Here is a 17,874-nt window from a genome sequence, read left to right as displayed (position 1 = left end):
GCAGAATCACATGAAACTCTGGTAGGTTAACATGCCTGCTTCACAAGGATGCAGGCCACTTTGAAAGCTGACATTCACACTTACCACCTTTCCACAGCTGTGTGACACAGGTGACTTAGGCCTTTGCCCATCTCATTACATGTCTCACTACAGAGTTTGGGCACAAACATCTCAGAAGAGAAGGAACACTGCTGCATATGTTTTTGTTCTTTCTAACGGCTGCTGTAGCAACTAATGATATGCACCTGCAGCATTCTGGGAAGTAGCATGGATGGAATGGGTTTATTGTGTTACCTGAGCAGAAGTAACAGAAACAAGATGCTCCCTTTGCCAAGCTGCTTTGCGCAGGGAGCATCTTGCTGGCTGCTAATGTTCAATCACAGAGGGCACAGTCTGTTGCCATCATGCACCAAGGGTTACAGACAATTCCCCTAAGCAGTAGCCAAGTTTTCTCTCAGCAGGGCCTAGGTCTTCCACAAAAAAGCATGTCTTTCTGCTGGATCTTGCCGGAAACCGAACAGTGACATCTTGTGGGCTGTAGGAAGTGCTGGACTGTCTAGGGTTGTTTTTTAAGGGGGAGGACTTCCCTGCAGAAAGAATTCATTAAGAGAGGTACCAGTGACCAAAAAAATAAAATAAATCCCCGGCGTTCTTGTGCTGTATTCCCAGTGAGGGGGCTTGATTGATCATGACAGAGATTGAAGGCTGGTTAACACATGTATGTCCATCAACATCTAGTGATGGTTTGCATATACGAATGGACCAGCTCAGCTCTAACACTGTACAGGGCTTAAGTGCTCATCACCTCGGATTTTTTTCACTCAATTTATTTCACATGTTCAGCTGACAGTGGAACCAAATATTTAAAGGCTCAAGAGACCCAAAATATTTTACAGTGGTTGATGGAAAAGTCCCAAAGAGAATTTCATCCTTGCTCACTGATAGATTTCAAGCCACATTAATGAATTCAGAACTCTCTGTGCAACTGTTGTGTAGGTTATGCTCAACACAGTTCAGATAAATGAAAGTTTGAAGCAGGTGGTGCGCTTACACAGGAGTACCAAAAAAACAGAACAAGAAAAATAGCCAATAACCAGAACAAGAAAAAAACAAAAAAGTGCAGTGGGGAAAAATGATGTATTCAGCTTGACAATCCCGACACATTTCGCCTATACCTCATCAGGGTGGTCTGTGAAATAGCATTGCCAGGAAGTTCCCACAGCAGTTGGACTGTATGGCAATGCTATGTCACGGAACCTCTGACAAAACATAGGTGTAAGTATTGTCAAGTTGAATAAATTATATTTTCCCACTACACCTTTCAGTTTGTTTTTTCTTGTTCTGCTACACTTGTATGGCCAACTTGGGATTGCTGCAGTCCCCGCCTCCAGTTACTGCAATCCCAGGAACAGGTATTTCATACAATACATTTCTTTATAGGAGTATGTGCCTGGGAACTGCTTGTGTGCAAGAGAAACACACTGTGTGAACCAGCCTGGAAAATACATTTTAGAGATGAGAAGGAAGGAGGCGACATAGAGCAGCCATGGCACCACAAGAATTCTCCTGTAAGCTGCCAGGCATAGAAACATGATGCCTAATGTAGGCTGGCACTAAAGCTGCTTGTACTTTTTAAAGAAACAATGTACATGTTAATGGGAAAAAACGTGATCAGACCTCACAGTATCTTAAAGCTTCAGAGCAGTTAAGAGGGAAATGTTGGATCCGGGTTACAGTGCTGGGAGAGAAAGAAGACTTTGGCTCTTTCCACCTGTGCTGTTTCCCTGATTCTAATCATTCCTCAAGCCCTTTTCAGTCATTACATTTCAACAAGCCTATGGGAAGAATGTGATCCTCCTGATATCCTCAATCCCCAGGGAGAATGCAGGTATTTTCTGTATTGTATGCTTGTACCAAGACTGAAAACATGCGCACCATCCCTTTCAAACAAAGTTGCACATATTGGGAAGATCACATGGTGGTGGAAAGTGCTGTCAAGTCACAGCCAAGTTATGGCAACCCCTGCTGGGGGTTTCAAGGCAAGAGACTAACAGAGGTGCTTTACCATTGCCTGCCTCTGCATAGCAACCCTTCTTTTCCTTGGCGGTCTCCCACCCAATTATTAACCAAGGCTGAACCTGCTTATCTTCCAAGGTCTGACAAGGTCGGGCTAACCTGGGCTATCCTTGTGAGGGCTTACAGACGTCTGCATGGCAGTTGGCCTTCCCAGCCACTGGCTGACTACCTCTGTGGACATAGCCCCTGGCCCCATGTCATGAGGGTGCAGGATGGTGACCCCATTTGCACCAGGACAAGTGACAAGCCTTCTCAGAGCAGGCATTTGTAAGGAACTGGGACTGCCTATACAATACAACAATTGTAAAGAGCTCCTCTGATCCACGGTGGAGAAAAAGACAGGGACATATTTTAGCTGTATTTTTTCTCCTTTATGGCTCATTGCAATTTCATTAGGGTGATTTCAACTGGAAGAAACAACACTAAGGGAGTTTTAAAATCTTGTCAGCACTACCTTCCCAAGCCAGCTCTCCAGCTCTCCTGTTGAAGCCTTAAAGAAAACCAAGATCTCCTGACTAATGTGCTGTTTGGCCCAAAAAGATGCTTTATACTTTATATAGTGGTCATGATTGCTGTTGCTGCACCAGCCTTGCTCTGGTGCTTCCTGAAGCAAACAGAAAAAGTGTGAATGGCAGAGATGCACAGTACATACAGGTCAGGGATCCACAACACCACATGTCTGAAGGAATTTGCCTCTGCTCTGTGTTTGCTGTGGGAAACAGCAGAATAACAGTAGTGTAGACATTGCAAATATGAAGCAGATCACCTTGTGATCTCTTGACTCCCTCTAACACTTGAGTCTTTGAGTTGGCCAAAGAACGTTCATTCTGTCCATCAAAACCCAGTAGGGAGACCTCAGAGAAGTGTTTCAAAAGTTTGATGGTAACTGACCCTCTTGTGTTTTCTCCTCTCCAGTGTGTGGCTGTGACCTAGCTCAGTCTGGCTTCTTCTTTAAAAATGGAGAATACATCTGCACCCAGGACTATCAACAGCTCTATGGTACCCGCTGTGACAGTTGCCAGGACTTTATCACTGGAGAGGTTATTTCAGCCTTGGGCCGGACTTATCACCCCAAATGTTTTGTTTGCAGCATGTGCAGGTGAGTTGAATTTGTGATGGTAATATATGTAGTCATTAGTCATTGGGGAACTGTGTGTATCAGGTGGTGCTTAAACCTACATCTGCAGAAGGTGCAGTGCTGGTGCAGTAAAACTGCTGCACTACACCATTAATTCTTTTCCTTTATTGCATTATTTGTATTGCAAGATAAAAGGATGAACCAAGAGTGCAGGGGGAATTCTCATGCACTGTATATACATTCTCAGACTATATACATATATTCATAGGTTATATACATACTTTCTGGAGGATTACAACTTTCCCCTGATGTATGCATCAGCCAATTCTGTGAAGGAATGAGAAAAACCAAGCATATTTGTGCATCATTTTAAACTGATTCTGTGCATTGGCCTGAGAATGTACATAGAAATGAATCTAATACATTTTGAGAAAAAGTGGAGTAGCCTTGCTTAAGGTAGGTGGAGATCCATTCGCAAATGATTAATATAATACAACAGCAGCATATCTAATGACATGTTAATACACCTCTCTCTATATATCTTTGATGCCTCACTCAAATATATATCATCATCAATATATCAAATTCTCAACCTATCCACATGTGAGAGGATACATAAATATGGAGATCAGATCAAACCAGATCTTTCTATAAACCTGGAAAATGCCCCAGATTTGCAGAAAAATCTGAAATCTAAAACACACACAAACTGACAGAAGGAGCTCCTGACAAAAGGAGAAGATGCTGTCTTCCGTGGTTTTTGCGCAATATTTTGCAACGTTCCAGGAGCAGGTAAGCAGTGTGAAAAGGGCCACTGCTTGCTTCTGTTCAACATCAGACACCCCAAGAAAGCCAGTGTGGTATAGCGGTTATAGTTTCAGACCAGGATCTGGGAGATCCAGGTTCAAATTCCCACTTTGTCATGTAAGCTCTGGGCCAGACAAACATTCTCAGCCTAACCTACCTTACAGGGTTGTTGTGAGGATAAAATCAAGGGAAGCAGAATGATGTATGCTGCTTTGCATCTCCATTGTGGAGAATAAATATGTATAAAAACAGACAAGATGTAGGAGAAGATAAAAAGGTGGGTGGCTGGGTAGGAAGGAGAGAACGTAGCAAGAGAAGGGCAGAATATGAGGACTGGCAAGCAAAGGAAAAATGGAAATACTATGGGGAGGGCAATCTAGGGGAAAATGAGGTTATAATTCTTACATCTAGAAAAGCAATATGAATATCACCATGTCTCTGTAAAGGATCTGATTATGTGATTTACTGTTGTGTCACAAAACAGCATGTCAAGCAAGAGTGGAGTAATTTTGCTAGTATTGATGTCTCATTGTGCTAATCTAATCATTAATTTGAGTGTGAATGGATGGAATTGCAAATGGTGGCTGAGGGGGGCGGGGAGTATCCCAAAGGAGCAATGAAGCCATTGTATACCATATACTATTCCAGGACAAGTCTATATTTTGGCATTCATACCACTGGAAGTGCATTAGGGAAGCATTAAAATGAGAGATGGGTGAACATGAGTGACAGGAAGCCTAATCTTAATTCCACGAGCAATATAGCATGCCCACATTCATGCATGCCCACTGACCCCACCATTGCCATGGTTCTGGGACCGCTTAGTTATATTAAGGAGTACAAATAAAAATTTTATTTTTGAAAACAACAATTAAAATTGTGTCATTTAATTAGAAACAGCCTAAGATACAGGGAGAGGGGATCAACTCAGCAGATGCTCTAGTTTTTCCCTTGGTTCTTAATAGCAGACTTCCCTGCTCATCATTGCCTTTATTGTTTAAACAATAAATATTGTTTACAGAAATGTATAAAAGGTAATTGAATCTTTATCATTTAATGGTAAAGGGTTTAACAATTTACATCTCTATTAAGGAGGTTGTTCATTCACTCTGCAGCAACCACAGCTCCATTCCAGTTACTCAAAAATACTTTGTTAATCTAATACGAGCCCATAGTGAAAGAAGCTGAGCCTATGGCCCACACATTGTTTAATAACAGTTATTAATCTCCTTGCCCACCAGCACTCCATCGGCAAGCAGGAGACACATTTTTTTTAAAAAAATTGCTGTTAGTGACAGCATGACATCGTTTTCAGAAAAACCTAAAAGTGATATCATATCTTTCTGAGAAAAGCTGGAAACACCCTGGTAAAACCTAGATTCCTAGAGGGAATGGATAACACTTCCACAAAAAACTCAGAAGTGATGTCAGTCCTCTCTAAGAATTACCAAAAGCTCTATAGTTTTACTTAGAGTTTCCAGAAATAAGTAGAGAGGTGTGACATCATTTCCAGTTTTTCCCAGAAGTGACATCATGCCGCTGCTGACGGCCAGCCTCCCATATCTCCCAACCAGGTGTTCCACTCATTGCTGCTGGCTGGGCCTGGCAACCCTAGTTAGTGTTGAAGACTGCATGCAAACAAGCGACTCTGTTTCACTGTCATTGGAAATTCAGTTCATATGTTGCCAATACTGTGAATATCAAACTAGTACTTGGAAGAAAAAAAGTTCAAGTCCCTGTTCAATTCATTGGGTGAACTTGGGCCACTCATACACACAGCCTAACTTACTTCATGGAGGAGAGGGAGCTATATACTTGGAAGGTACTTTAACTCTTTGGAGAACGTAGAATAAAAATATGAGAGAGATATAGATAGCCAATATCTTTTTATGTTGCCAGTACTGTCACCAGTATCAGGGACAGGAAGACATGGGAAGTAATTGTGTAATTGGCCCTGGTCACATAATACCTTTTTCTTGAAGCATGACTGGAAATGTGTGTGCTGTTAATGTGCTGCTAGTAATATGAAGAAGCTACAATTTCCTCCAGTTTTATGGGGACTACCTAGATGCAGGGCTCATTTAGAGGGAGAACGTGCCAGAACACATTTCTGGCAGTTCTCCAAAGAGGTCACTTGTTTGGTGGCCCAGCCCACCTGATTTTCGGCCATTCTGGGCCCATTTCCGCCTGGATCCAGGCCAAAACAGCCTGCATGGGGGCCAAAACAGCCTGGATTGGGTTGGTGCCAGGCAGGGGAACCCTCCCCTGCCCGGCACCAACCTGGTCTGGACCATATTGGTCCTGGGATTGGGGCCGAAACTGCCTGGATCAGGTCGGTGCCGAGTGGGGGACCCCTCCCCTACCCAGCACTGACCCAATCTGGGCTGTTTTGGGCCCAATCCCGGCTAAAACATGCCCAAAATGGCTATTTTGAGCCGTTTTGGGCCCATTTAGGCCTGGATCTGGCATTTTTGTCCTGAATTGGGGCCAAAACAGCCCTGATTGGGCCACTACTAGGTGGGGGAACACTCTCCTATCTAGCAGCAGCTGAATCCCGCCCATTTTGGGCCGAATCCTGGCCATTTTCAGCCATTTGGGGCCCATTTGCACCAGATCGGGGCCAAAACCTCCTGGATTGGGCCAGTGCCGCCCAGCACAGACCCGGTCTGGGCCATTTGGGGCCTGATCCAGGCCAAAACATGCCCCAAATGGCCATTTTGAGCCATTTGGGGCCATTTCAGCCTGGATCAGGCATTTTCATCCCAAATTGGGGCCAAAACAGCCCTGATTGGGCCACTGCCAGGTGGGGAAATACTCCCCCATTTGGCAGTAGCCAAATCTTGGCCGTTTTGGGCTCCTTTCAGCCATTTTGGGCTCAATTCGTGTCCAAAATGGCCAGAATTGGGCCCAAAACATCCAGGATTGGTCCCAAAACAGCCAGGATCGGGCCTCTGACAGATGGTGGATCACTCTCCTGCTCAGCAGCAGCCTAATCCTGACCATTTTGGGCCCAATTTTGGCCCTGAATGGCCAGGATTTGGTCCAAAACAGCCAGGATAGGTGATGTCAGGGGGTGTGGCATATGCCAATCAGTAGTACTAATGACACACTTCCAGTGATGGCAAGAGCCGTGGCATATGATAATGAGTTATGCTAATGAGTTCCTGCCGCTCTTTTTCTAAGAAATGACCCCTGCCTAGATGGATACTTGTCAATGCAAATTTGCAAGTGCAAGTTGGGCAAGGTGAATATGAGGCAGGGAGCAACGGAAAGCCAAAATTCTTTGCTGCTCATGTTGGAGCAATAAGGAAATCCTGGAAGTGCATGCAGCCCACAGAGTCCTGTAATTGGCACCTGTGGGTCATTTGAGTGCCCAGATCAGCAGATCCATCTCTCCCCTTCTGAGCTGAAGTATCTGTTTCCACCAATCAGCTGCCATGGAGGCTCAGAGTGAAGGAATCCATATTTGCTGTCTAGGACTTGAGATCCCTGGGACCTCATATCCAGTCTGCAGCTCTACCTCTTTCTGTGTACTGCCTGCCCTGGCCAAAAGGTTAATGGGATGGTGATTGCTTTGGCACTCAGTAGAAAAAGAACGGCTCAATCCTCAGAATGCTTAACCATTTAGCATACTGAAATAAATCCAGTCCCTCAAGTATGAATGCTCTGTGTTCGCACGTAACACTTCATGTAGGTATACAGGTCTTTTTCTCCTCCCTGATGGCATTTTCTTTGCTGCTGGCTATTTTCCTTCTTCCTCTTATTTATAAGTATAAATATAAATATTGCTTACTTTTCTTTCTCTTTAGTTGTGAATTAAATTATGGTACACATGGCAAGCAATTCTACCCATCTGAACATAAAAGCTTGCCCATATGCAGCCATTTCTTATATAATAGGAGTCTTCACACAATACACACACACAACAACAACGACGACTCTGTGAGATAGGTTAGGCTGAAAGGGACTGACCTAAGGTCATCCAGAAAGTTTCATGACCAAGAGTGTATTTGAATCCTAGTCTCTCTGGCCATAATCATGATCTCACATATGTATGAAAAAGAGCCTCAGAATAGATTCATTATTCTTTCTTCTCATAACTCAAGATTTTTTGAGATGTCCCTTGCATCACCGAGCACCCAGGAGCTCAAAGAATACATGTTTGTGCCTGCCATGGTACCTGTGTGTGGGGTCTTAAAAAATATTTTTGTAATTTGTGTTGATGCCTTTGGGTATATGTGTGCGTTCCTGCATGTTTGCTACCCTGTGTCTACATCTGTAGACAAACATCTCAGATTTGCTTGCTTGCGGACAAAAGCATTGCCAACTCTTGCAATATTAGGGTTTTTTTTAAATTTAAAATTAAATTCCATATTCTCCGCATCTGTTAATTATTGACCTTTCATATTTAGATTGACATTAAGACTTCTTAATTGTAAATCAAACATTGAGTGATGCCTGCACTAAAATTTTCAAATTCTATAGCAAAGTCACAAATTATATAACCATTATATCTGATCCTAAGTAACCAGTTATGCATATTTTCTCAAACTGAAATGTCATGAATGAAGTAACAGCATTACCTTCCTGTCAATTTGCATCTCTTTTTTAAGATATTGGATTGTGGAGAAAGCAATGACATAGCAAAAAAGTCCAGGGGAAAAAAAAGAAGGAAATCCCATGACAGCGAGAGACTATGCACAGCAAAATAAATAACCAAATTACTGCGCTGTCCTTCTGAATTAGATATACAAAGCATCCAATGAATATTGAAACTATATTTTTATTTTTTTATTTAAAACATCTCTATGGCATCTTTCCACCCAATTCATGTTTCCTAAGGTGACCAACATTTAAACATTTCAAACAGTAAACCATTAAAAGCATTTAAAATTCTTAAAACAATTAAATAAAACATATTATAAAGACATAAAATATAAACACATGAACACATAAAAACAGGAAGAAAGGCTATAAGAGTTAGTGAGGGAACAAAACAAAACAAAAAGCCTTCACCCGCTGGCGGAAGACAGCAATAAAAGGAAACAGATGAATCTCCAAGGGGAGTTCCCAAGTTTCAGTGCCACAACAGAGAAAATCCTTTGTCTGGTTGCCACCAGTCCACCCTTAGAAGATGGGGGCACCTGATGCAGGTCCTCTGAAGGTGACGCGAGTGGTCAGCTAGGTTCATATGGGAGTAGGTCCTTCAGGTATGTAGGCCCCAAGTTGTATAGGGCCTTAAAGGTCAACACCTTGAATTGGTCCCAAGGCAAATTGGAAGCTCGTGAAGATAGAACAAGAGTGGAGTGATACAATCCCTATGACCCACTTCAGTCAGCATTCTAGCAACAACATTCTATACTAAGTGTAGCTTCCAGGCAGTCTTCAATCACAGCCTCATGTAGAAGCACATTGCAGTAATCTAATTCAGATGTGACCAAGGCATGCATCACAATGGCAAGATCTTTCCTGCCGAAGAACGGCCTCGGCCAGTTCATCAGCTGTAGCTGGTGAGAGGTCCCCCTGGGTGCCACTACCAGCTGTTTATTCAATGGGTGATCCAGGGTCCAGCAGCACCCCAAAGTTACAAACCTTCTCCTTTAGAGTAGAACACCATCCAAAACAGGAGATATCTCAGTTCCTGGGTCAAACCTTCCCATTACCAGTAGTGGCTCCATTTTGTCAGGATTAAGTTTCAGTTTGTTAGCTCACATCCATCCCAAAACTGCATCAAGGCACCTGTTCAAAGTTTCCACAGATTTCCTGAGATATATTGGAAGCACAAGATAAGAACTGAATATTATCAGTGGCAACTGATAATACAATACAATATCCAAGGTTCTTCTGATGAAAGCCATAAGAATTAAAGAGGTTTGAAAGTGGTGCGTTAAACAGGTATTATTTGTGTTATAGATATGCCCTAATTCACCTAGGGCAGTTTTTCTCAATCATCGCTATCTGTACTGTCTTCCTGAAGGTCACTGTGTCCCAGAATATAGCACTCATCCCTTTATGAGCCCAGTTTGTCTGTATGTCTTTAGTCCAGGATATGGCCATGAAGTATATAATATCAGTAGCTTTGGAGGGCAAGCCACATCTTCACCAAGATTGATTTGATTAATGGTTTGGTTTCTCGTGTAAGCATTTCCCTTTTTGTTCTCAAAGCATACTTATTTGATTCAAAATATATGCACCCTACACTCAGTCAGTTGATTTCTGAGATGGTTATTTGTATCTGTGCAACCATGAATCTCTTCTCCTCTGATCTTTCTGATCCTGGGCTGCTGGGCTGGAGAAATGAGTAAAAACTGTTGCCATCCTTTTTTTAAAAAATTACATTTGGAGCCTACCGGTATCTGATCCAGGATTCATGATCTGGTTTTATGGCTGGATTTATGCCGATCCAGCATAAACAGGCTATGCCAGATCACATAAGAAAATCCTGGATCAGATCCGGGCAACCAGATTCTTCTGGGCCAGATTATTTGGTCGCAGACAGCCACAGCAGAGCAGCAGAGGACAGTGGGGTGAAGCTGAGGCAAGCTTCACGCCACAGCAGGTGAGCTGTTGAGCTTCCGAGCCTGGCAGGGGATGGAGGCACAGCCAGTGAGTGAGAGGGCAGCAGAATGAAATGGAGGAAAGCTTTGTACTGTGGCAGGAGAGTTATGCGAGGTTGATGGGGAACAGGGGGCAGCAGGCAAATTCCCATCCCACCCCTCTACCCCCACCTGAGTTCCAAAAGAGCTCTTCAAGCTGCTGCTGACTGCCTTTTAAATTATGTGGCTCCAGCAAGCCTCACCCCCACCCCCGCTTCACCTTGGGTTAGGAAGGAATATCTACCTGAGGTTCTCTGGTTGGACACTGGGATTCTCTCATGAGTTCCCCTCCTTCACTTTGATTCTTTTGGGCTTTGTTGGTTCAGCCTGCAAATTTGGTGGCGTTTGTTTAAAAATTATTCCCTCTCCAGCCCCCCAGATAGTTTTCCCCGTTATTTCTCATAGAGAATAATGGCCAGATAAATTTGGATAATGGCTGGAAAAATTCAGGATTCTCTAACAAATTAAAGAATCTGTTTTGGGGGGGGGGGGGGTTGGTATCCCTGAAACCCAGATCCGGATTACCCGGATGTTGTTTTTGTTGTTGTTGCACACCCCTACTGGGAACTCCCAAATAAAGCTCTTTTTCCTCCCACTGTGGCATAAAATAGAAACAGAAGACTAGCCTCTTAAAATATTACCAAGCACTGGGCAGGCATCACCTTTGAACCACTAAAAATAACTTTAACTTTTGTTTACCATTTAGGAACAAGATATACAAGAACAGTTATTTAAGTTATCTAACAGTTAGTACCTGGATTTGCTTGTTTTCCTCTTCGTTTTCTGTCCCCTTCCCCCCCCCCTTGTATATATTATATTGTAGCCATCATTTTCAGTTATAAACCTCCTTGAATGCAATGGTAAAAAGACAGTATCTAAATGTGTCAAATAAATAAAAATGGGGAAGGTTGATCTATTACATAGGTGTTTCACCAGAGTATTTCATGAATTGATGGAGTGCACCTTCTTAAAGGATAGCTCACAGAGTTATCAGCAAATCTGAAAACACAGAGAGAAAGTTATGGGAGGAAGCACAGTATCATAAAGAGACATATTAGGATCAGGGCTCCACTATCCATCATGGGAAGAAAATGACTGCAGGGGACAGGGCCAGGGCCAGCAAAATGAACTAGCTAGCTATTTTAAAAGAATGTCACGGTAGGAGATTAATAATGGAGTCCCATAACATGTTTCATAAAAGCAGTCAGATCTATGGGTGCTGCTATCCAGGGCACTTGGGATGTTTTCAGCAATTTATTTATTTATTTATATTAAACACATACAGAGAAACAGAACAAGCGCAGCCATTATCTGCTGAAACAATTTTACTCCCCACTGAATGGTCTATGGAATACAACTGCCACACAAGCCTTCCTGAATGTAGACAGTGAAGGTACCCTAACCCTCCTCACCCACTCTTATAAGCCATTCCTGCAGACTGGGCCCACTATGGAAAAAAACTTGCTGTTGCCGTATAGGGAAGGCACCTTAAGGTGGTTCAATAAGTATGAGGGCCCTGGGCCATGAAAGGCTTTAAAAGTAACTAGCACTTTGAATGGGATTTGGAAGCAAATAGGTAGCCAGTGTAGCAGTGAAGTTATACATTCCAAATGGCTGACCTCACAGAGGAGCGCTACTGCCAAAATTAGTACCCATTTAGTGTACAAGATGTCTTCAGGGGTAGGCCCACATTAAGTGTGTTTCAGTAGTCCAATGTGGTAGTTACAGGAGCATGGATCAGCATAGCCAAGCCAGCAAAGTAAGGGGCCAGTTTATGAGCTAGATATAATGGAAAAAATGTGCTCCTAGCAGCAGCATTAACCCATTCAAAGAATTACTTTCCCCCCATTTGTATTTAAAATATTCAGTAAAATGCAATATTCAAAATAGTCATATAGAAAAAGATATCAAAAAATAAAAGGACATGAAAACAGAACCAGCATAGAATCTCTGTTTAAGATCAAGTTTGTTGAACAAATAATTCTGACCAGCAGCATGCATAATATTTTATGCCCCCAATACTGGTATGAACAGAATCTGGGAATCATCCAAAGGTCTGCTATCAGAATCCACAAAAGTGAGGTTGCCAGAAAATCCTCTGGTTTCCAGCCTTTGATGTGTCAACTTTGTCAGGTTTTCCCCCTGGGTGCTGCTGTGTCGAGCATCAGGGCACCTGGCTTCATCGTTGGGGTGCCGTTAGGGATTATGCAGGATCCCGCTTTGTGGTAGGAGGGGAGGTATACATCACCCATGCACCCTCTCAAGTCACCAGCAAGTCTGCTCAACCTAGCCCCGCCCCTCTGTCCACCTTCCTCCTTCATCATCATCTTCACTGCCTTCTTTCCTCACTCATTCTCTCCATCCAACTTCCAACAACTCCTACTCCTCTTACACAACCCACCATGCCCTGTGGGTGGACTTCCCTTATATCCTTTCCCTTATTCCTGGCTCCACCTGCCAGCCACACCCCTCATTTGCCCTCTAGCCCTGGCCTTGGCTGCCTCAAGCAGCTGCACCTGGGGTAGCTTGTCTGGCTGCTTTGGGCAGTTACAGCTGGGCTCTCTTGGCTGGCTGCCAAGCCTCCTTTGCTCTGAGTTTCAGGCCCCTGGGCAGCTACAGCTGTGCTCTCTTGGCTGGCTGCCAAACCTCCCCTGCTCAGAGCTCCCAGCTGGTCCCTATTATTCCCTTCCTTCCTGTTTGCAGGTTGGGGCATGGCCCTGGGCTGTTTTTGCTGCCTTTCTTCCTCTGCCGGCAAGGTTGCTGTCTGATGGCTGGCTGTCCCTATCTCTGGGGCCTTCTCCCCTGGCCCTGGACCCCTCTTGGCTGTCCTTACTCTCCCTTCCAGGGCTCCCAGCCTTCCAGCAGAGGGTGGGACTGGCTGGCTTCCACGTGCTCCTTCTAACCCTCTGAGGCTTGGGTGTCTCTTCCCTTCCCTTTGTGGCTGGCAGGTTCTGGACCTGGCTGTCTGTTGGGGCAGCAGGGCATCTGTCTCCTGAGGGTCTTCCATCCTCTTCTCCAGGTAAGTCTGGGGGCTGGGCTGCGGACCCTGGATAAACTTTTGCTTACAAATCTCACAGTTTAGCCAGGTCACTAGTCTTTCTGTAAGTAGCCCCTCCACTGCAACTTTTGCTGCTATAAATAGAAAGGGCAATAATTCATCAAGAAAATAAGGAGATCCTCAGATATCTGAAGTCCTCCATTTAATCTCTGTTTGGATCCATGCACTTCTGATCTTTTTCTGGCTTTCCCTCTGTTTCAGAAAGCCATTCCCCATTGGAGACAAAGTTACGTTCAGTGGCAAGGACTGTGTTTGCCAAACCTGTTCCCATTCACTGATCAGCAACAAACCCATCAAGATACATGGACCAAGCCGTAAGTCAAGCACGTTTAACTTTATTCTCTCCTTTGCAGCACCCAGAAAGGGCTAATGGGTAGAAGTGCTGTGGAAACCTTGGTGGTATCAGAGACCATCTTTGTGAGCAGATGTGAATATGTTTCTGTGACTCAGAAACAGAGAAACCAGTGTATATGTCAGTGAAGCTTAGAAACCTATTTGTATTCCTGCCTTCTAAAAGTTTCATCTTAAATAATTATAATTATAGGTTTCCCATAACTGCATCTTCCAAAATTACATGCAAGACCCCAAGATAACATAACTGGTTTTGAAATCCTAAGGTTCTTTTAAACATGTCTCATGGTTATTTTCATTGGCTTCTGGGTTATGCTGGGTATGTACAAAAAAAAATATAAAACCATCATCCTATGGCGTCCTTATCTAAGGCTACACCTTGCATGGTGAGATGTGGTCATATACACTAAAGGTAGCCTGGTGTCTGTCTCTGGGCCATGCTGAACATCTGGTGTTCATATACTCGCCATGCTTGTTTTAGTGTCTGGGCAGATAAGGGAGGGGCTGGGCTGGGGAGGGGGATCACAAACTTCCTTTAATGGCTCCTTGGACAAGCCTTTTGTCCTGCAAGAACTGACTGCAGACCAAGCTGTCCTTGATGGGGCACAGTAGAAATGCCTGTGATCTTCTAAGTGGTGTGGCAGCATTGTGGCTTTGCTCCATTCCTTTGTGTAAGCCCAGCCTTGGCCTCCAGGAGGGTGGATTAGTGACATAGCCCACAAGACCACTGAGTCTTAAATGTACCATGATAGTCAGTAAAGAATGTATACACAACATGATACACAGGCTGTTAGGCTAACTCCTGAAAGCCTACTCAAAAATTTCCAAGTAGTCGTTGTGAAAACTTTTTCCAACTAAATAATTTATTAAGACCTCTGTTGTGTGTAATTATTATAATAAATAACAATGCAAAAATAATATACACAGTTCACAAAATATCCTGTGGAACCATACACTTATATACAGAAAATCACAAATTAACAGCAATTCAAGAACAAAATTCAAGACAAGCATAAATACAGCGATTAAAGATAAAAAAGGACAAATTGAAGGTCATAATGAGCAAGATACAGGCAGCTGTTTAATACACCACGGTCCATTGTTTTGGATTATAGTCAGTAAAAGCAGGAAGTGGGCCACAGCCTTGCCCCTTCTTTACATAGTGGCAGAGTCTTGAATGAAAGGCAGTGGAAAGGATATATGGAGCATATTCTCTTTTACTTTCTCTCTATCCTACATCCTTTCTTCCAAGTCTTGATACAAAAGATAGAGACAGACCTATGAGGCATAACATATGGCAATCAGTGGGGAGTCTCCAAGGAAGTTGCGCTGCAAGAGCCAGAAGGAGAGAAAGCCAGGTGAAACTATCATTCATGGGCTACATCATGCCATTCCCGGCCCATCAAGCCAGAGGCACTAAATTTATCAATGCTGACTTGCCTTTAAAGGGCCTTGTGATGAGCATCCTACACTGTGCTGTGAACCAGCTGGATGCAGTTGCACCGTAGGCTGTGGGATCAGAGTGGAGGCAACAGATGCTGCTGTTCCCTAGTGTTTGTTTAGACACATTGATGATTGAGAGAAGAACTGTACAAAATGCTTCACTGTGGTTACAAAACAGTGTTTTTCTGTGGCAGTCTGTATCTGGCCAGACTGCTGCGAGCTGCCAAACAAGTCTGTGGCCACAGTGCAGTGGGGAGTTGAGCACTTGTGTCCATTGATTTCAGTGGGCTTCAGCACATTGGACTGTGACCCATACATGTAAAAGTTGGGAAGGGAAGTTATCTCCCTAAATCTCCCCAGGAACCAGGGTACAGTTTTGTGTGGCTGAATTTGGGAAGATTACTCCTTTTCTGCCCTTATTTTATATAATTGCTTGCCACTTAAAATTCTGTCATTGTTACTGGAAAGTCAAAAGGAGGATCCATAAGACTAGCTTGTCCAAATTTCTAGAAATGATTGGAGGGAGGGGTGTGCTCTGGCCATTTGCTCTTGGGATGACCAAACTGAACTATATTACATCCGTATCATCTGGAAATCGGGATATGTTCTCCTCTGTGTTTTATTTACTGCAGCTGTAGGCTACAGCTGAGAATATGGCTGGCTGGCTCCTTGTATCCTACTGATAATCTCCAGATTCTTATGCAATATCAGTTCAATTGCTCTTTCACAATGTGAATAATCAAGGACAACATATAAGAAGAGATATAAAAGACAATAATGGGAATTGGGGGTGCATTTACTTGTCATGGCTTCTTAATGATGTTTTGGTCTGTCCATGGCTAGGAGTGGTGGGAGACTCATCTTGGGTAGCCAGAACCATCGATTACAGACTTTCTTTATTTTAATGTTCCCAACACAAATGCTCCAGTGGAAGAAGAGGCTGTCCCATCAGACTTTGCCATGTTTTACAACTGTTAAAAGGGAAAAGGACCTTTTCCTGCTTGGAATGCTATAAACCTATTGCTATTGGCAACTGATAAGGAGGAAACAGAAATATGTATTTGATAATATACTTTCTCTTCACTCGCTTTTGCATTCACTCTCTCCACCTCATAGTCATGCCTGGTCTATGGAGTAACTGCACCCTGCCATCACATTCTTTTGCCCTTCTTGTTATGAGGTACCTCACAATATGATGTCACAGAATGTGATGAAATCTTGCTTTGTATTCCATCCAAATTGTCCCTGCAGTTCTGGAATGATACAGGTGGCAGCTTTCTGGCAATTTCAGACATTTCAAGTTACAAGTTACAAAAAACATTCTTAAACAAAGTAAGATGAGAGGGCTGCTTCAGAGTGGGAGATAGACAAATTTGGGCCAGAGTCCAGTCAAAATGAATAGTTATGTATGATAGCTTATTTCAACAAGGCTTATAAAGTCAGGGTAGCCAACTTTTTAATAATCAAGTATTCCTGTGCCTTTACTTGACCTTTGATCTATAGGGACCAGGGGTGAAGCTTTTCAAGAAACAGATAAACATTATCATCTGTTACCATCTGCAGATCAAGCAACCATCAAAGGCACAAGAACAGGCCAAGATATTTATAACAATCATTTGACAACCTTGGATGTAAGCGAATTTCTCAGTGGCTTGTGCTATATATAAATTTGTGAAAGAAGGATGTTCTTTGGATTTTTTGCTTTGTGCTGGCCCTTCTAGCCTTGTGATAGGGCCGCCCAGCTCATGCTTTGCACCACAGGAAAGAGTTCAATCTAAGTTCTTCTTAAGAGCCATTTTACAGGTCCCTAGGTGTGTGTCAAATGCCAGGGTAAGACTGGAGACAGGCTATCTGAAAGTCAAAGCCTGGGTCCATATGCTATCTATATATATGTGGTTAAAGGGAAATCTCAACCCACAAGGTCTGTTCCCCCTGATATTTTGTGACAATTATCAATCAAACTGGCTGAAGGCTGTTCAGAGATACCTGCTGAGAATTGGATTTTCTCCCCAAATGCTTCTTCCTTGTGGAATAGAGCATGCAAAAAAACTAGTTAAGCAGAGAATCGAAGATATTGAACACCAATCTGACTACTCTAGTTTACAAAATATAAAGGTGTGGGTAAACGTCAAATACTCTGTGGAACCAGCAAACTATTTAACATCTTTGGAAATAAAGGGTTTTAGAAGGGCCTTTACTTTAGCCAGGTGCTCCGCTCTTTCCTCTGTCATACTTGAAGGCAAGTACAAGAACATCCCCTTTTCTGAAAGGCTCAGTACGTCAGTCAAGGGAGGTGGAGACTATGGAACACATTTTTTTTTTATGCTTACACTATAAGGTGGCACGCAGAGAGTTAATCACCCCGTTGCTCCAGAAAAAACTGGATTTCTCTGAAAAAATTAAACTTGACTTTCTTTTAGCAGACAAAGATCCAAAGATCACTTACCAAGTAGCCAATTTCTGTA

The 17,874-nt window shown here is 43.2% G+C and overlaps 1 protein-coding gene across 1 annotated transcript in view; it reads left to right on the top strand.

Moving 5' to 3' along the window:
* Nucleotides 1–17,874, top strand: part of ABLIM3 (actin binding LIM protein family member 3) — a 196,649-nt gene that overhangs the window by 116,202 nt on the left and 62,573 nt on the right. The window contains exons 3-4 of the mRNA XM_054977806.1: nt 2,992–3,175; nt 13,817–13,929. Coding sequence (XP_054833781.1) covers nt 2,992–3,175; nt 13,817–13,929 — 297 coding nt within the window. The remainder of the gene's footprint in view (nt 1–2,991; nt 3,176–13,816; nt 13,930–17,874) is intronic.

The sequence above is a fragment of the Eublepharis macularius genome, chromosome 4 (genome assembly GCF_028583425.1).
Source record: "Eublepharis macularius isolate TG4126 chromosome 4, MPM_Emac_v1.0, whole genome shotgun sequence".
NCBI classification, from domain to species: domain Eukaryota; kingdom Metazoa; phylum Chordata; class Lepidosauria; order Squamata; family Eublepharidae; genus Eublepharis; species Eublepharis macularius.
Note: the sequence above shows the minus strand (reverse complement) of the source record. Positions and strands in the feature narration are given on the sequence as shown.